The sequence below is a fragment of the Esox lucius genome, chromosome 18, assembly GCF_011004845.1.
Source record: "Esox lucius isolate fEsoLuc1 chromosome 18, fEsoLuc1.pri, whole genome shotgun sequence".
Lineage (NCBI taxonomy): Eukaryota > Metazoa > Chordata > Actinopteri > Esociformes > Esocidae > Esox > Esox lucius.
The window spans coordinates 14456904-14477658 of record NC_047586.1 but is presented as its reverse complement, the minus strand read 5'-3'; the positions used below and the strand labels follow the sequence as shown (position 1 = coordinate 14477658).

The 20755-nt window shown below is 41.7% G+C and overlaps 1 protein-coding gene across 2 annotated transcripts; it reads right to left on the bottom strand.

Annotated features, from left to right (window-relative positions):
- Positions 1–333: 333 nt before the first annotated feature.
- elovl4b (ELOVL fatty acid elongase 4b) lies at positions 334–8529 on the bottom strand. Of its 2 annotated transcripts, none has more exons than XM_010882380.3 (7): positions 8222–8529; positions 6345–6440; positions 4316–4503; positions 3328–3408; positions 2268–2439; positions 1995–2122; positions 334–1842 (listed from the first exon to the last, which is right to left on the bottom strand). In XM_010882380.3, the coding sequence occupies exons 2-7, from the start codon at positions 6409–6411 to the stop codon at positions 1558–1560; spliced, it is 921 nt and encodes a 306-aa protein (XP_010880682.2). In that variant the 5' UTR covers positions 6412–6440; positions 8222–8529; the 3' UTR covers positions 334–1557. The 2 variants fall into 2 exon arrangements, with proteins under 2 accessions (XP_010880682.2, XP_010880683.2); XM_010882381.3 differs by having other exon boundaries at positions 8288–8529.
- Positions 8530–20755: the final 12226 nt, after the last annotated feature.

Here is a 20755-nt window from a genome sequence, read left to right as displayed (position 1 = left end):
TCTGCTTGACATGGGGGACAGAGGCAGAGGGGGGAGGGCAGGGAGAGGAGCAGAAGCCTGCTTATTAGGGATGTATACAGACTGTAATCTCTGAAAATGACAATGCTTTTGGGGGAGGGGGGGATGGACGGGGACCTCTGAGATGGTGGTAGAGCTTTTTAGCAGGGTTACGATAGGAAAGAGCATATGGATTAGGGTTAATTATATATATATATATATATATATATATATATATGGATATTAAGTATATTAGGGTTTGTATTGTTAGAGTTTTCAGGTATTATCAGGTATTTCAGTCAGACATTATAGCAGAGACAGACACTACCACGCACATGAAGAAAGGACTAGATGTTGGCATCCTCTTTATTTCCATTATACCTGCAGCCAGTAGCTGTATGTGTTTTATTTAAATAAAATAATGAATATACTGATTTTTAAAAAAGCCCTCTGGGATGAGGCATCCCTTTACCCCTCAGTTCTACTTGGTTGTCCTCTGTCTGACATGTTCCCCAGCGGCACTGTAGCTACATTGCACAGCAAAAAGAAAAAAGAGAGAAAAATGATGCGGAGTACCCATAAGATCCACAACGACAAAACATTAAACCAATAGAAATGCACAGGACCAATGTAATAACCAAACCAATAGCTAGACAGTAAAGCTGTTTGTCAACCAACTTGCATGTACAGTATGTTATCCAACCAAATGTCATAATAATATAATAACTTAACCCACTCCAACATTCCATAGATATTCGTACGCTCAACATACACTGGTCGTCAACTCCTCATCTGCTGTACGGACACCAACATAACCTTTGTGTGTGTGTGTGTGTGTGTGTGTCTGTGTGTATGATGTACTTTAGGGGAGGTCTTTAGTACCTGTACTCGGACACTTGTGCCAGTGACACCAAGAGAGGAACACACATGGAATGGAGAACAGTACTGTGTCCTGTACTGTTCTCCTTGATAAAACTCCACACAATGCAAAATAAACGCTCTTTGGTAGATGTTTCTGGAAGATGCTTCCATTGAAATGATTTTATGTAGAATCTCGTTTACAATTCTAAAAAATAAATAAGCACTTATATCACTATATCAGCTTTAAGTTAAAACGAAGAGAAGTACAAAATGGTGTAGGTGGAGTTTTGGTTGGAAACGTTGTGGCTGCCAACAGTTTGGGAGTCCCTGTGGTTGTGTTGTGGTCTTTTTACGGTCCTGTCTTTGACCAGGACCTCAAAGTAAAGAGACAGAGCACAAACTCTACTTGAAGAGCAGCCATTTTGTTTTGTTGTAAACAGACAACCAGCCCCCTTCCTTCCACCCTATACCTTTGTACCAAAACCTCACCAAACCCTGAACACACACACACACACACACACACACACACACACACTCACACACATACAGACCTACCCCTTCACCTGACAAGTTGGTCACAAATCACATCCTTCCAGGGGAAGAGGTGTGTTGGAATCAGATGGTTCACCCCTAACTCTGCCCTTTCACCCCACAGTCCTCCTGCTGGGCTTACAGAGGCTTCTTCTCTCCTTCCTGTCCTCACTCTCTCTTTGCTCTTCCCTTTTTTTGCTGTTTCTTCCCATTCTCCTCTACCTCCTCCAGTCTGTTGTAGCCATTGGTTACCACAGACACGCCGTTGGTGACGGTCTTGGCCACCTTGTGGGCGGGGCGCGGGCTGCGCCGGTACGTCTGGTAATAGAAGTTGCCGAAAAGGATGATGAAGGTGACGGCGTAGCCAATGAGGGCCCACTGCATCCAGGCAGGGAACGGGCAGCCAGTGTAGAGCGAGTAGCCAGCATGGCCAATGGTGACATGGAACTGGATCTGTGGGGAACACAAAACCAATCAGTCCCAATATAATGATCCAAATAGGATCCATGATTAATGAGTCGGACAGCAGCCTCTGAAAAAAAGGGAATACATTCTGAAACGTAAAGACGCATTTCAGGATCAGTCACAGTGAGACAGACACTCACCATCTGAATGATGGTCAGGTATTTCTTCCACCAGAGGAATTTCTGGATCTTGGGTCCGAATGCGGCCAGGCCATAGTATCCGTACATTAGTACATGGATAGATGAGTTAATGCCGGCCCCGAAGAATGCTGGGGAATACAAGTTACAGGTAGTTATGACATCATGGCCCCCGTCAAAACAGTGCAGCGGGGAGATCACCCATGTAGGGTCATGTCTTCACCCACCCGCCCTCCACACACACACACACCCACCCACAAACCCCAACGTACTCACATTGTCCTCCAGGGACCCACTTGATTCCGATCCACCAGAGGATGAACATGGTGCAGTGGTGGTAGACGTGGAGGAAGCTGACCTGGTTAAACTTCTTCCTCAGGATGAAGAACACCGTGTCCAGATACTCCACTCCCTTAGAGATGTAGTACCACCACAGAGCAGATGCTATCTGCCAATGGGAAGAGGGAGTGTATGCTATCTTAACATGTAATATCAATGGCGCTCAAAACCATCTGGTTGGAGAGTTTTTCTTTTTTGGACTGATTAAATCTATAGAATTTACTGACGTTCTGATTAAGTATCCAGACCAAAACAAAACCTAACTTCAACTGCCTCGTCGGGGTCAGAGTTTGGGTCAGCTCAGTCCATAAGGGATCAGCTATGACAGTAAAAGAGGTCATTGGTGAGGTTAGCCTGGTGTCTGGTAGGGAAAGTGTTGTGATAAGCGGATAGTGGAGTAACAGCACTGACGATAGCTTCTGCATCAGGACTGCTGGCTGGCTTGTTCCCAGTTGACTACAGCTGGACAAAACAGCCTGTTCATTTCCAACTCCAAGAACTAGCAACTCTCTCTTGTGCCTTTAGTAATTGCCACACACACACACAGGAACGCATGTCAGACAGAAAGACAGGCTGTGTGCCATAATGTCCTGAGTGTTACTCCTAACCCTAAGTAACGCCATAATGCTATGGGTGGGGACAGAAGTGGTGAGACCTAATAGCTCCTCCCCTTTCTTCTAAAGCTCACGCCCCCTCTGTCCTGGAATCACCATAGGTCTCTCTGTCATTCTCCTTCCCTTGCTCTGTCTCTATCTCACACACACTCAAATAGAGTGATAGTCTACTTAACCTAACAATAGGATTACAGCACGGCTGCTCAGATTTAAAGAGAACCACATGCAGCTAAAGCTGGACCTTGTTTTACACCTCAGATACAGAGACCAAGCCTGTATCAAATAGTAGGCTAACATGCCCTGTGTGTGCTGGCGCATAAACAGAATGACCAGCCCAGCTGCCACAAACCAATAGCAGAGTGTAGCATGTGATGCTGGCTCACCCTGACTTCATTGATGTCGTTGGAGTAGTTGACAGGTTGACACAGGTAGCTGTACCCGGCTGCTCTCGCACTCAGGAGAAGCTGAGGATGACAGAAATACAATGACCAGTACACAACGTTAGTGGCACAGTGTTTGGCATTTCAAAATCCATCTCAAGGACAACAGAGACCAGTTTACCACCACCGTCAGATGACCAGCAGCCCTACAAGTCCTGTTTGAGGACCAATGTTGTGGACTAGTGTCAATCTCACTGCATTTTGTTATTTGGATGAACGATCCCTTTAATTAGCCTAGGACTGTGACTTATGTTAGTGCATGATCTTTTTGCTGGGTACTAGAAACGCATAAACAGCACATTTTAGGATAAATACACTGATGCAAATACCGGCCAATCAGTTAAAAAAGGAGACGACGGAAATGTTCTCTCTTTTATAGTCATGCATGTCTCCTGTACTGTCATTAAGTTTTCAATAATGGCATGTACATTTTTCATCAAACGTATGGTTTTTATCTAGGAGCCTTTTCAAAACCACAGTTACATTTTCTGTAAGACCTGGAGTGTGACATTAACATTTTAACTGCGCCAATAAGGCACCTAATTTAGAATCCTATCTCTACCGATGATGGGGGTGAAAACTGTTGGGCTGCTCGAGCAGTTTAGTGATGGTATGATACACACATGAGCTGGCGTGTGGATGATGACTGTGTCTGGGTCGGTGTGGGAGGAGCAATGCACTTTACAACTGGAAAAATGACTGAGCAAGCTGGTTATAAATGTGTTATGGATCACTGGAACATGGCATGTTAGATCAGCCATTTGGTGGTGCCTTCACCTTGCCCACCAATGGATAAACTAATAAAAGAGGGCATATTAACTATCAAGCACTTTTCAATTAGCACACTGAAGGAACAGGGACTGGGAACCACGGCTTTAAAGGAAACTGGTCCTATATTTCCATTTGATGCGTTGGGGGTGGAGCTGGTTACCTCTTTGGCGATGTAGAAGTTAAGTATCACCATACTGAAGTTGTAGACTATGAGGGTCTTCCTTAGCTGGAAAGGCTCACGGTTCTGCATGTACTTAGGCCCTGCCCACAGGAAGAGCAGGTACAGGCAGCTGATGGCCAGGGTGGGTGTGGGCGATGACATCATCGGCCATTTCTCCACCCGCTTGTCTGGGAAAGGAATAGGAGAGAAAATGTTATCAGTGGTCATGGTATGATAGATATTTAGTGTCTGACTCCAGTGTGAACGTTTGACTGTCCATGATCCATTCAAACGTAATGATTTATATTGCTTCATTGTTTCGCACTCATGCCCGCACGCACGCGCAGTTTACAGTAAGACTGTCTGAAGCAAGAGAAAAGTAATGTAAACAATTTTTTTTAAGCGAGTTATCCAGGTATTTTTGATGCAAGTTATCCACATATATCTTCAGTGTGAATGCAACACAGATGGCAAATGGGAACGCGTGTGAGTTACAGTGCAGGAGAGCACTGTGTAAGTTAGTCACACATTCTAACCGTGACATAAAAGTAAGCAATTCATTGAACTGTGGAATGAATGAACAGTGGCCTCCACCTTTGTTGGCACCCTTGACATGAGCAAACAAGCCTCTGAATGTTATTGTTGTTCATCAGCTTGATCGACACTAAATCTGTGAGAATAACCTAATATTTAATTGATATCAAATTGTAAAAAAAAAAAATCATCTTAATCAACAAATAAATAATCCTTAAAAATATGTCACAATTATTGGAATCAGGCTATGAACCAAAGCTAACAGAAGTGTCTTCCCATTGATATGTATGTTTTCCAAAGAAATCTGAGTAATTAAAAACTATTCATTTTTCATCATGTCTTTCTGTTTTATTGAGGTATATATATAAGAGGTGACAACATGCTAAACTCACTTATCTGTCAACATTGGGGAAGTCAGAGAACACACAGACAAAACCTGACAACATATGTATATACATTGCCACTATTAATAAGGAAGTTGGTTCAAGTGGCAAAAACAACTCAGAGGATCATAATTTTAGAACTGCTGGAGTTGCTTGAATGTTACGGGCACCTCTTATTTATACCTCAGTAAAACAGAAAGACAAGTCTCCAAAATTACAGCCATCTCCATACCAACCTGCTTTTTAGATGACTTGCCAGAACTAGCCTCTACTCTCATCAACAACTACATAGATGACACAAAAAATAGAGCTTTCCGGGCCCCAAACACTAAAGACGGGTTTGGCGTGAAAAAGATAATCATGAAAAAAAAGAACCGTACACCTACTGCGAGGTGTGGTGGTGGACGTGTGTTACGGACCTATTTGGTTCTCAAAGTGCCTTGGGAACCTTATTGAGATATATGGCATGATGTGGAGATTCTAGACAAAACGTGTCTGCCTCTGCCAGGAGTCTAAAACATGGTAATGCTGGATCTTCCAGCAGGACAACGATCCAAAGCATTCCCTGCAGATCCATACAAAATGGCTTCCTAACCACACAGTCAGGCTTTTGCAATGGCTAACCCAGTCCCCTGATGTAAAGTCCATTGAAAACCTGCAGGGTGGGCTGAAGAGGAGCGTTCAAGTATGGACCAAGGACTCTGAAGTGGTCTGCAGGGAGGGGTCATGGATTTGTGTCCCTGTGTCACTTGCTGTGTGTTCCCCAATCTCACCTCAAGTATTATAGACTCAGTGCTGTTATCTTGGCAAGGAGAGTGTGCACAGAGTATTAACAGCATGTTTCTTTCATTAATATGTGTTTCTTTGTTAAGGATAGATTTCTCTCATATTTTGAGGGTAGGAGAGAGAGAGAGTATTATGAGAGTACAGTTGATGAACAACAATCCCATTTTACATATACATTTTATTCCATCTATACCAAGTGGTCCAGGCTCCACTGTATATGTGTGTGTTTGTGTGTGTGGTGTGTGCAAACATATCTGTGGTTGCGCAGGTGTGTGTGCGGTTGAACTGTTGCTGCTATCTGTAAGAGGAGTACAGCATTAAATTACCTGCTATAGTAAGGCTCCATCTGTAGAAGTCTACCGTGTCATTCATGAAGTGGGTGACAGCTTCCATGGCTGCGTTTGGATTTGGTCCTGCTTATGCTGCAGTGGTGGATAGAGAGGAGAAACAACAGAAATCCTATTACATTTCCAGATGGGCTACTGGAGAGTCCCTCAAAGATCCAGATCTGAGTTTTTGCACTCTTTGTCAGAGAGAAATGCAGATCAGTCTAATTGGAAGGAATGGCAGTAGTGATGCATTTTTTTAATTTTGAGCTAGTATGCAAATAAAAAGAAGATAAGTTGTTGTTGCAGTTTAATACTTGTCAACCTAATATAATCAAAACAAAATCTAACAGAGCTTATACAGTGCTTATAACCAAGTCTGCCTACCCCCCCCCCGGAAAATGTTACACTATTATATGATACAATATCATTATTAACTCATTTTTATGAGTCAATGGCTGTGAATTGATTGCAATGAATTGAATGTTTCAATAGAATGTTGGTGTATTCGAGTCTTGTGCGACATGTATGCCAGTGAACCCAATAGCTGCTCACCCCCATGATAACACAGTGTAAGTTAATTACAGAGGATAAGACATTTGGGATTCATCCACATATGAAGGGTTTTCTTCATGGCTCTCTCTCTGTCCACACACATTTTTAGACTAGACTAGAAAATGAAAGGAAATTGCTAAATGTTATTCATAACAGTGTGCCACTCAAGCCTTATTTGAGGTTATTTAGGCTATAAATTATGAGCCATAGAAAACATTTAATGGAGGCTACGTTAATGCTACATTAGCCTATCCCTTACTAACTTATGACAGGTGTTGTTTTACTAATAAATTATTAATCAAATGAATCAATTTAAGAATGGATGGGTTTATTTAGCACAATGCTATAATAACAGTCACCACTGAAGAGTATGTAGAGGCCTACCTACGTTTTAGTCTAAGTCTACTTAAGAAACATACACTAGGGTTACACAGTTTCTTATGTACAGTTTAAAACAGGCCTAACGCATTTTTGAAAGTTTGGAGGACCCCGAAAAAACACACTCATTCACTAACAATAGAGGTTTAGTTCTGTTTTGAAAACGGAACAGGAAATGGGAGGATGCAGAACTTCACCCGGCGAATAGGCCGGGTCGCCCGTGGAAACCGCCATCAGCACACAAAAAGACCCGAGGCGCGTGTGTCAGCAGGTTTTGCGCGTTACGGTCAAGAGGCTTAAATCCAATTGATGTACGAGCTTAAATATAAGTAGGCTAAAAATGCCGGTCGACCCACATTTGCAGGGGGATCGTTTCAAAGCGATAACTATCATCTATGAAGTTTTTTGCAATACACACATGCGTCATCGCGTGGTTGTTTTTATTCAGGAGAATTATGTGGTTAAAAGTATTCAAAATTGTCTCCATACACTTTATATAGCAACACTTATAGTCTGCATTGATTGTCTTTACACGAGCAAAATACGTTATTTAAACAACGTGCAACACAACAAGTTATTTTCCAGTGATGCCATCAGTCATGCATGCTCTCATTTAAGTTAACTGGAAAAATTGGGGAATAGAGAAAGTAATACATTTCCCGAAGCACTGTCTGGGATAATTGTTTTAGAAAAATACGGAACTTTTGTGATATGGATTTACCCAAAAGTGAGGACAGAATATCTTACTGATAAAACAAAAAGAAGGTAATGGCTCAATTCTTCAAAGCAGCTCATGACTGATGATAAAGTCTAAGCCTCTACGATTCATGGCTGTGCAGAATTTGTTAACAAAATAATCTATACAAAAACTGACAGCCTAATCAAACTAATCACAATTTCCGTACCAACCATTTAATGATAAGGAAGAAAAGATATCTACAAACCTTCTCGATATTTATGTGCGCGTACTGACATCCGCTGCAATATGATGCCCAACGCTTTTAAATTACCGTATTCTGCCGTTATAGCCGTTGATCTCCAACACTGCTATATTGACAACTCGACATCAATCCCGAATTTGGCAAAAACGACAAAAGGCATGTGGAAAACTATCCCCAAAGAAGTCATGTATGAGGTCCTCGCTGGCAGCAGAAGCACATCTCCGCTTACATTACCTAGAATGAACAACCAGCCTAATGGTACTGCGCATGCGGGTATTACACTTACGGGAACGCAGCACTGACTGGATAGACCCATGGCCACTACGTTTTATAAAGATTATCAACTCCGTATCCCCGTATTCAGACTCGTAACGTGCGATTGGGGTAGTCACTTAAACGAAGCAGTGTATGTGTTTTGGGAGACACAATAAGATAAGCTATGTTCAAAATGCAATTTAGTTTAGTCAATTCTGTTATTGGCTCTAATTTAAACTAAGATTAGACCCTAGGCATGTGTTTCCCAATCCTGGTCCTGGGGACCCCAGGGGTGCACATTTGTACCCTAGCACTCACACAGCTGATTCTCATGTTTCCTTACAACTTACTCTCTTGGTTGATGTAATCAACCTATCAAGTATTTTATTTGAATCAGATGTGTGAATGCTATGGCAAAAACCTGCACCCCCTGGAGTCCCCAGGGCCAGGATTGGGAAACACTGCCGTAGGTTATTAGAAGAACATTGTCAACCAGACATTGACTTATTTATTGCTCACAGTTTTCTAGGCTGGGTTGGTGAGATGGTTTCTAGATGTGTTTATTGTGTCTCTAGTTGCCAGTGTTGGCTATAGGGGCATGGATGTAAGTAGCCTTCTGGTATGTGTCCATATCTAATAGGTTGTCAGTTAATTAGCAGTCAATCTTAAGTGGCCTATAGTCCACTAAGTAGGCCCAGTAAATGGTTTGAATTCACCACTAGATGGAAGCATCACACCGTAATTGGCTTGTTGGCCACCAGATGTACTTGTTGGATATTTGATTGTGGCTACTAAACCGAAACCTGTATTTTTTATTTTCGTTTTTTAATATTATTCTCCAGAGTAATTAATCAACCATTCCACCCAAACCTGCTTTGAATCAGTAGGAAAAGCCTGCAGGTAGTTTAAAAAAATTCCACACATTATATCTGAATATACGATGTCACAAAATTCTCAAATATACTGAATAAAATTATAAACGCAACACTTTTGTTTTTGCCCCCATTTATCATGAGCTGAACTCAAAGATCTACAAAAAATGCCTATTTCTCTCAAATATTGTTCACAAATCTTTCTAAATCTGTGTTAGTGAGCACTTCTTCTTTGCTGAGATAATCCATCCACCTCACAGGTGTGGCATATTAAGATGCTGATTAGACAGCATGATTATTGCACAGGTGTGCCTTAGGCTGGCCACAATAAAAGGCCACTCTAAAATGTATTGGGGGGTCCGAAAACCAGTCAGTATCTGGTGTGATTACCATTTGCCTCATGCAGTGCAACACATCTCCTTCGCATAGAGTTGATCAGGTTGTTGATTGTGGCCTGTGGAATGTTGGTCCAATCCTCTTCAATGGCTGTGCGAAGTTGCTGGTTATTGGCAGGACCTGGAACACGCTGTCGTATATGTCGATCCAGAGCATCCCAAACATGCTCAATGGGTGACATGTCCGGTGAGTATGCTGGCCATGCAAGAACTGGGATGTTTTCAGCTTCCAGGAATTGTGTACAGATCCTTGCAACATGGGGCCGTGCATTATCATGCTGCAACATGAGGTGATGGTCATGGATGAATGGCACAACAACGGGCCAAAGTGCCAGATGCCCTCGAATGTGAGCATTTGCCCGCTCAAGTCGGTTACGACGATGGACTGCAGTCAGGTTGAGACCCCAATGAGGACAACGAGCATGCAGATGAGCTTCCCTGAGAATTGTTTCTGACAGTTTGTGCAGAAATTCTTTCGTTATGCAAACTGATTGTTGCAGCACCTAACCGGGTGGCTGGTCTCAGATGATCTTGGAGGTGAAGATGCTGGATGTGGAGGTCCTGGGCTGGTGTTGTTACACGTGGTCTGCGGTTGTGAGGCTGATTGGATGTACTGCCAAATTATCTGAAACGACTTTGGAGACAGCTTATGGTAGGGAAATGAACATTCAATTCATGGGCAACAGCACTGGTGGACATTCCTGCAGTCAGCATAACAATTGCACGCTCCCTCAAAACTTGCGACATCTGTATCATTGTGCTGTGTGATGGAACTGCACATTTTAGAGTGGCCTTTTATTGTGGACAGCCTAAGGCACACCTGTGCAATAATCATGCTGTCTAATCAGCATCTTGATATGCCAAACCTGTGAGGTGGATGGATTATCTCGGCAAAGAAGAAGTGCTCACTAACACACATTCAGACAGATTTGTGAACAATATTTGAGAGAAATAGGCATTTTGTGTACATAGAGAATGTCTTAGATCTTTGAGTTCAGCTCAGGATAAATGGGGGCAAAAACAAAAGTGTTGCGTTTGTAATTTAGTTCAGTATTTGCCTATGATCCCATTGAATGTATTACAATGGAAAGCAAAATGTTGACTTCCTGAAGTACATGTATGCTTCAACAACATCATCATGTCCACTTAGATTAGCAGTCAGAACAGAGGGGATATCTGGATTGCTGTTGCTTTGGGATTTCATACTGACTGGCTCCAGGATGCTTCCAAAAGCAGGACATCCTACACTCCAACCTTTCGCACTCCAATTTTTATTCCTCAGTCTTTTGATATTTTTCCATTCGGAATGTCAAAGTGTCCAAGGCACTACTTTAGTCACAAATAGAGGGAGAGTAACATTTTACATAATATGTACAATGCCTATTCCGTTCTTCACAGTTGAATAATGTGACACATCTTACAGGTAATAAAATAATTTTGACATACATTACAGGTGATTAAATAATGTGACATATCTTACAGGTAATAAAATCATTTTGACATACATTACATGTAATTAAATAATGTGACACATCTTACAGGTAATTTAATAATGTGACACATTTAGTGTATTTGTACTTGTGTTTCCTCAGATGTAATTCAAAAAAAAAAAAGAAAAAGTGCTGATATGCGTTGGTTTGACCATCAAATATGGTTGCTTAGTCCTGCTGCACTCCACTGACTCCTTGTGGTAACCTCCTGCCACCCACATATAAAAAGCCTGCTTCTAAAACACTCCCTATAACCTTTGCTAAGATAACGGAGCCACCACCAAGAACCCAACATCACAAATAGCGAATAAAACCAAAGGCACAGTCAAATGTGGGTTACACCATAATATTAATTACTCTATAGGAGAGAAGGGGTTACCGGATCTTAATAAATGTCATTAGCATGTACCAAATAATTTTTCCTAATGTCTAAAAAAAAATTTGTAGTGGGAACCAGCTAAAAAACACTGTGAGGAGCTATTTGCCCCCTACAAGCACTGTCCCTGCCTCTTTATGTTAAGGTAAGTGATGGAGAGGAAGAGAGCTAGCAAAGAGCTAGGAATACAACTCTCTCATTTCCCCACAGTAAACTGATGGCTGAATCTGTTGACTGGGACAAGCTAAAGAACTCTACAGATCTCTGGGGCGGGTGTGCGTGGGTGCGTGCATATGCATTGTATGTGTGTGTGAGTATCAAAAAATTTCCTGCAAGGACAGTAAAACAAGGACAAATGTACCTCATGTGGAAACATCGCAGGTCCTCGTTTTAAAAATTACAAATGGTGCTAGAGGTTAGGTTTAGAGTTATGGGAAATAAACTGTAAATGTCTGTGTGTTTCAGAGAGACAGAGACTTAATATCGCGTTTAAAAAAATTATTTCTGGGATTGCAAAAATACTAGAAACAACAGAGCGTCCGGCATCAATCAATCAAATTGACTTATAAAGTCCTTTTTACATCAGCAGTTGTCACAAAGTGCTTTTACAAAACACCCGGCCTGAAACCCCAAGGAGCAAACAACTACAGTGTTGAAGCACAGTGGCTAGGAAAAACTCCTTAAGATGGGCCAAACTGTATGAAGAAACCTAGAGAAGAACCAGGCTCAGATGGGTGACCAGTCCTCTTCTGGCTGTGCCATGTGAACATTTTAAGAGTTAGTTGTAATAATTAATAATGTGTCCAGTGTCTATAACACCTAATCCAGATGAGATGCATGACCAGATGGACAAGGACAGGGACAACCGAGAGGGGGTGGTCAGCAGAGTGGCAGCTGGAATCGTCAGGTATCGTCTTGATCTGCAGCACAACCAGGAGGACTTTGGACAGGGGCAGCAACAAGTCTTTAGAGCCTGGTACTCTGGAGTTGTGGGCCAAGACCTGATGTCCTCCTAAGTTTAAACGGAACAGGAGACAAGGAAAATGTAGTGAGTGCATTCCTTAGGTTTACAAGGATTTACAGTGGAGAAAGACAACTGACCCTACTCCCCGGCACAAGAATATAGCAGTGTAAAATTATTCTTCCAACCAGCTTGAGGAAACCTGCAAACTTATCCTCTTTAAAAGGTTTTGACTTTTTTAGGTCATTTATCCATATCAAAGCTTTGGATAGAAACGTGGTGGTTGTCACTTGACAACATGAAGACTTCAGTACTGCCTCGGTCTCAGCACTGCTTCTAACACAAACATACATCCTCAAACACTTTGCACAAGTTACAGTGTTTGCACTCCAAGAACACAAACACAAATTAAAACATTTAAAAAACACTGGCTGGCCTGTTTTCTTTGCTTGTTCTCCCAAAACCCACGGCAACCACACTGTGGCACCTGTTTAAATCCCTTTTGGGATGTCAGCAAACTGAGGAGAGCAGCAGAGAGCGGGCTGAATACATCTGCTTCATTAAGTACTCTGAGATACTAAAGGGTGTAGTTTATAAGGCTACTGTAGTTAGTCTCTGGTTTATGTCCTGTCTCTTAAACGCTCCTCACAGTTCAGGTATTTCAGGGATGTCTTTGGAGCACATATATTAAGTGGGTGTGTCCAGTCCAGGGAATGCCCCAAACTAAAAAATGAATCTGTCTTCACCAAAGCAAGGGCACGGAATCATTACAGACGTACTGTAGATATCCAAAATATGTTTGCTACTCCCAATACTGACACTGTATCAGTGTAAAGGCTAACATCTAATCTGGCCGCGGCATTAAACTGAAAAGATTTGGTAGAAAAGAGAGAGAAAGAGTGAGAGAGGGGACAAAGATAGATAAAGTATGTTTGTTAGGTATGGAGTGCTTTCCAAACTGCCAAATGTGAATATAAGCTTCCTTTGATATTGTTCATGTTTGTACCCTGTATATCTTGGTATATTCTAGAGAACTGAACATTTCTATTAGCCTACATATGAAGTTCAGTGAAACTAACCATGAGTGAAAGAAGACATGACATGACATGTTATCATGGCACAATCTACAATATATAATATATTGTTAATAATTTAGGACACCTTATAATGGCCTATAATGAAGTCTGACACTAATTAGTGACCTCTCAATATACTGTGTGTGAGACTGTTAAGTATGTTCTGTGTAGTGGGTAAAAACAGATATATTACGTGGTTAATGGGTCTACCGTTAACGTGCGTCACGCACATGTTCATCTCTTCGTTTTGTTGCCATCATTGTCATCGTCATTATGAACCAAAACAGGAGTACTGCATCCTGGCAGTATAAATAGTGAGTAATGAGTTAAAAATAAATGAAAAACAGAGGAGAATTATACATTTTTCACACTGCCTGTCACCTGCAGAAACGTTTGATTAAATAGACAGCGTGCCCTCCATATTTCACGCAAACATGTTTCCGGTTCAGATGGGCGCCAAGTAGCCGCGACTGACACTTACAGGAGGGGGCATGAAGATTCAGGTCAGGCCAACACTATAGTTAGCGTTACAACCAATGACTGTCATTACACTTTCATTATGATTTGTTTTAACTGCTGTCTCTTTCCGTTCATTAAATAGCAGGGGGCGTAGTGCACTGGATGCACTAATGATTTAGTAAATGGACAAAGCACGCCTAGCTGGCCAACAGGAGCCCTTTCAAAGTGATTGTCTGACAGATTGTCTGACAAAAAAACATAATAACTGGTTGGGTTTGTGCCACATACAAAATGATTTCAAGGCCTGCCAGGTCAAAAGAGATCATATTAAATAAATAGATATTCTATATGTAATTCAACAGTTTGATCCACAATTTATTTTGCTGTGCACACAATTCCATTCCTCGGTTCCTTTTTAATATCCTTCCGGTACAATTTTGCTGTCACATATTATAGCGCTATAACATAATTCTTGTTGTATCCTGGTGGATGTTGACGTGCTGTATGTTTGGCTATTCAATTTACCGTTATTTATTATTTAACCTACCCTGTATTTACCAGGCCAGAAGACTGAGAAAACGTTCTCATTAACAGCAATACAATCAGAAGCTTGGGAAGAGGATAATTAGCCATCCATGTTGGTCTGAGCCAGATGGGATTTCTGGCCATGGAACCAGGGTTAACAATGATGTCAATCACGCTGTTGCTCTCACAATTATGTGAGTCTTACTGATTGTGGTAAATGGTTGTTCACACATTTTCTGAATGTAGAATAGGTAATCCAATAATGGTTGAATAGAAAGACGTCTAGCCTAAACTGCCAATCAGTAATTATTTTTGCGACCAGGGGACAGCCAACAAGAAATGCAACAGTGTAGTTTGGATCCCAGGCCACATGGAGTTATAACCCAGGAGGCATGAGCAATGTGAGGGCCTGCCATGTGTAGTAGTACAGAAAATAGCCAGTAGCTTGGGTGTTTGGGATCATTGACAATTAATATAGACTTTTGTAGAGGTTGTGGATGACAGATCGCTTGGCCCCAGTAATTAAGATGTGGCATGCCCATTTAAGTCACCCTCTATAGGCCTGCTGCCTTGCAATTGAGGGAGGTACAGTTAACTCTAAAGATCCTCTCAGCCGTGCAGCTGTAGAACCTTATAATGACATTTATAAAATATGTGTAAATGCAATAGAACATATATCTAAATATATATAAAATGTCTTGTTGTTTAAAAAAATTATTTGTCTAAATGTCTTTTTCCATTCCATTTTCATTTTTATGTAGTATTTGCTAGCTAGCTTTTCAGTTTATTTCTAGATATTTTTTACCGTCCTTCGTTACATCTCCAAATATTTGTCATACAATCTAATCTCACAATCTACGGACACAGTGTATCGATCAATCGTATTGCATTGAAAAAGTATGAATTCCATGCTACCCCAATGAAGGAGCAAGTTAAACATTTTCTAAGATGCTAACTAACTCAAGATGTGCACTATTAAAGTCAGGCCACTTTTTCAGCACGCGCAGCCAGGAAATGATGGGCTGCGGAGTGTTGAGTGTGTGCAAATGCCTGTGTATACTCTCAGTGTAGTGTCAGTTTCTGTGTGGATGGGTTTTCTTGTGTGCAGTTTGAAATAAAATACATTTGCTACATAATTGTCCATATCACCCAGTTCTACGTCTGCATGTGGCGGAGTCCTGTACTCCATATCCGTACACGCTGCGCATTTGAGTTTTCAGGTGCTCATCATTCCCGATTATATGATTGCATCCCAAAACTCCCTAGTACCCAGTGGCAAGTCCTGTTGAAAGTGTCATGACACGGCGGGTATCCCTTGACATCAAACGCCTGAGACAGAATGATGTACAGTATTTAGTGTGGTTTTGAATGATTGGAGGATTGGGTCGTAGTTGCCTCTGAGCAGTAGCAGAGCTCTCTCTGAAGTAGCACGCCAACTCCACATGTGGTGTAAGGTCACAGCCTGTGTTCTTTTCAGGATAACTGGGCTTTTTACAAGAGCCCATAAAAGCAATATTTTCGCTTGTCTCACACACACACACATATTATGGTGTCCCCAAATAACCTCTCAGTAATGGCACACAGCTACACCCTCTCCCAGGGACCAGCCAGATATCCCCAGATGTGGGGAGTAAATAATATCTCCACCCCCCTTCACCCTTCCTTTTCACCCGCCTCTAATAAATGTTGTGAAACACCATCTTTCCACTATTACTGCAGCTATGGTCCATTTCTAATACTGCAATACAAAAAAGTCTACAGTCCCATTAACAACTACAGCCTTTACTAAGCTAGCATGCTAATGGCGCAAGCATACTAAACAAACACAACCATAGCCGTCTTAAATCACCTTGTACATCCAATGGTAGATTTTAACAATAAGGAGTGACTGGCACTCTAAGAGTATGTAGGAAGTCATAGGAAACCAAAAGAACTACCTGACGACGATAACATGCAGAAACCCACTGCAAGAAGGCCTGTAGTAATGGTTTATTATAAACTGAAAGTATTTATAAAACAAAGATTAAACTGCAACAACAATAATACTGTATAAGAGCGAATGTAATTATTTATTTTCCAGGTACAAACACTTCAAGCAATAGTCCAGGACACACTCTTTGGTTTCATTGTAATCCATAGGACAGAAGATATCCAAGAGTGTGACTATGATTTTCAAATTGTCCTGGCCCCAACTGGGGTAGTGTGGGAAAGGGTAGAAGGTGAAGAGCCCTGGTGAGGAAAACGGGGAGCCCTGCCTGTAGCAAGTTGAAGGAGCAACCCATCGCCTGCTAGCAGGCTTTCAACCTCAACATAAAAACAAGTCATTACTGTAATGGTTTCGAGGACAGGCCACCACACACAGACCTTTAAAACAATAACGGAATGTTGACAGGCAAAAAACAACAAATCAGTAGGAACACGGGACCAAGGCCGTCAGGCAGAAGCACGCGCGCACAATGCGTGCGTGCGCACACACACACACACACACACACACACACACACACACACACACACACACACACACACACACACACACACACACACACACACACACACACACACACAAACAAACAAACAAACAAACAATGGTAGGCAAGACACACACAATGACTCAACAAGGGCTGAACAGAACTGGGCAGACTAAGTAAGGAGATAATGAGACACAGGTGCACACAATAATAGCAGAAGGACAAGTTACATTCAAGAACAAAGGCAAAAACATAACTGAACAGAACAGAACCTCCCTCTTACTAAGAATTGGTTTTTCCAGGGTTTTTAATACATATAGCAACAGGACTTTATAATACGTGGGCTTGGAAGTTGCGCGGTTCCCATAAGCAATAGTGTGCTTCCTTCTCCAAGCCAGACACATTTACTTGCATGTTAGATCCATAAAACACAATGTTGTGGTTTGGGAGGTCCAGTTTAATGTACAATAAGTTTGACCACAGAGTCAGGCTGTAATAGGGTGCCATCTAACCATCTCGATCAAACGTAACCCGTTTAACAGGAGAAGACGTGTTAGCGGTGCACTAGACCAGCTTATGTTTAACTTGTGAAAAGTCAAATTATAGGCATCTTGTAATGAGCTTTACAAGCTCTCACACAAGTTTGCAGTTGCTTTGCGCCTTAAGATGTTTTGTGTGTAAAACAGTCACCAACTGAGTCTAAAGATGCTGCTGATGATTTGATACCTCTGGCATACTGGAGAGCAGTGTTCCTGGGTTACATGGTTGGCCAAACCACACCCCAGGACATAATCAAGCCAGCTTTTCTTACCCTTGGCAGCACTGTGGTCTTTTACTGTAGCTTCTGTCAAGCTGAAATTGCGTTAGAACAAGCCAGATCCACTGTTGCTACATCATACCAAGAGTTATTGTTTTAATATAAGAGTTTAGAAAACATTAGGATTTTAGGCTTTATAGTTTGATTAGCTTAGAGTTTTTGCTAATGTGGCCTGAGAGAATATATTCAGTGATCCTAGATAAAGAGTTGGACTCACGATGTGTATGCTTTGGATTTAAAATGGAGGAGCTGGTCTGAGGCTGTGGTTGAATTTCAGCTAATTTAACTGACCCCATAACATTGTCTGACCCATGTTCCTCCACTTCCACCGTCTGCTGTCATTGTGGTACATTCATTCGTTGGGTCAAGTCATTGCATTCTGTTGGCCTTGGTCTTTACTTGGCACTGGTATAGTGGTTGGTAAGCCCAGGCGCTGGAACGCGATAATCTAAGCCTATCAGTGCCGTCGTCTTCTGTTAGGGTAATTCTTTCCACGATGCCCTGCTGTAGGCCGACCCGGTGCCCTATGACCTACAACCCCATTACTTCTAAGGTCAACCCAGTGTCATGGTCCTACATAGAACTAATATCAATAGAATGGACAGCAAAAGCTACATGTCCCTCTGCATCTGGACTGGGAGACGTTTGGGTTTTGCGATTTAGACCACTCATGCTCAATAGGCATTTCACTACTTTCAATTCTTCCCAGAGAGTTTTGTCTGTACCTATGCTGGCCCACAGCATAGGCTGAATATGAGGCCCCAACAAGGGAAGCGTGTTTGCCCGATCTTCAACTCTCCCAAAATCATTGCAAAGGGTCGTAGAAGAAATTGGCAGAAGGGAGAAAAAGGAGGCGAAATTGGGAGAAAAACATATTTAATTAAACATGCCAAAAAAAGAGGAAATAGAGTTCTGAGGATGGAGAAAGCTGATATCTCTGAGCTCTGGCCCTGGTGCCAGGCTCAGTAAAGGAGATAAATCTGCTAATGCTTACTGTCACACTTCCTGTTTGGTTGCTTGGGTGACAGGGTTAAGATCAGGACTTGAGTGAGATTACAGATTAATCTGCATAAGCAGGCCAATGTCCTTATGAACGCCTTATCACAATAATGAATAATGTAACACTTAGAGATATGGACGCTGTCTGAGCTTTGCAGCATGCAGACCCCTGCCACTATTTCCCAGCTAACTCTCTAACCCCACCGTGTCCACCAAAAAATGCATCCACACAAGCACACACACACACACACACACACACAATCATTTGTTCTCATCTATAATGTGTGGTTCATAGGGACTATTTAGGAGAAGTCCTCAAGTTGTATATAGGGGCGTTCATTTTGGAGAGGTTTAGAGCAAGTTATTCAGTTCAACCTGTGGTCTAAACACACTTTCCTCAATGTTTCTTATACACAAAGTAGCTGAAGTACTGTTTTTATATAGATTCATGCCAGAAACAAACAGAAGAAAACTACCATTGACACACCAGACTGTTATTTGTTTTTCAAAAATGTGTTGAAATAATCCTTCTGTTGACGTTAACTCGATGAGGCAGTGTTGTAAAGGTTTGAACAAAACATTTTGTGTTGAAAAGTTGCATGTATTCTTTTTGCCAGTAAGGTTGGATGAATTGATTTTCTCTTGATGGCTCCAAATGTGATGCTTTTGTCTGGCTATTAATTTCACTTACATCCGCAGCAAAACAATGGAGTGCTTACGGTAACAACGCCACAGATTGCCAAGGGGACATTGACAAACACACACACACAAACACACACATACCCACACAAACAGCAAGTATTCATATGATGATTGAAATATGTAACCTGTCTTCAGTGGGATAAAACGTACCAATGTGTTTTTCAAACACAACACTGTTGTTCTAAATTCCCAAAGGTGAGGCCCACCCTCTAACAGTCTAGTGGAGGGAAGCCCCAGACAGATTGGCTCCAAGCCAAAGAGAAAGTGTTATTTGCCTACTTTTCATGGTCCGGAGCCCTTTGGACCCATGTCATGTGGATCTGAAAAGACAACCAACAGTGTCTCCCTTTGCATTTCAGCACACAATATGTCATGCAAAACTCATGTGTTTCTTCTGTCCCAAACACAATGTCACTTTGTTAGATTTGGAGGTCTAAGTGTTCCATTTTCAGTGCCGTGATCTTATTTAGAACCTGGTATGCTGTTCTTTACCGTATTTTGAGGCCCAATTATGATTGTTATTTGTTCTGTGGTCAATATCAGATCTTGGCTAGGCTTAGCACTTCTGTTATGTTACTGTCAAAGTTCTCAATCCATCAGTTCATGTAGATGATGTTTGCAGACAAGCTAGTGAAGGATTTTAGTTCTTGCTGTTAAATATACTTCTCATGCAGTTTACGTTATCTATTGCATCCACCAATAGCTCTCCCTCAGCCCTCTGTGCAACATCTGTTATTCAAATAATAACACTCGCTGTGGTAGAGCTCACTCTGGTCACTCCTAAAACACACACTTTCTTTGGCCGTGATTCATTTCAGTTCTCCACCCCCAATGACTGGAAAAAACTTAAAAGGAACCTTAATCTTGGCACTTTCAATATTCCTCAGTCCTTTAAAAAACAAATCTGATCCATGTATGTCCTGAATCATATCTGTATTTGTCTTGCTGTGCATAAGGATAATTATGTTTATGTCCCTTGTGTTGTTTCATTTATTTGTATTTATATATAGGATACAGTGGATATAAAAAGTCTGCACACCCCTGTTAAAATGCCAGGTTCTTGTGATGCAAAAGAATGAGACAAAGATAAATCATGTCAGAACTTTTCCGGCTTTAATGTGACCTATAACGTGAACAATTCA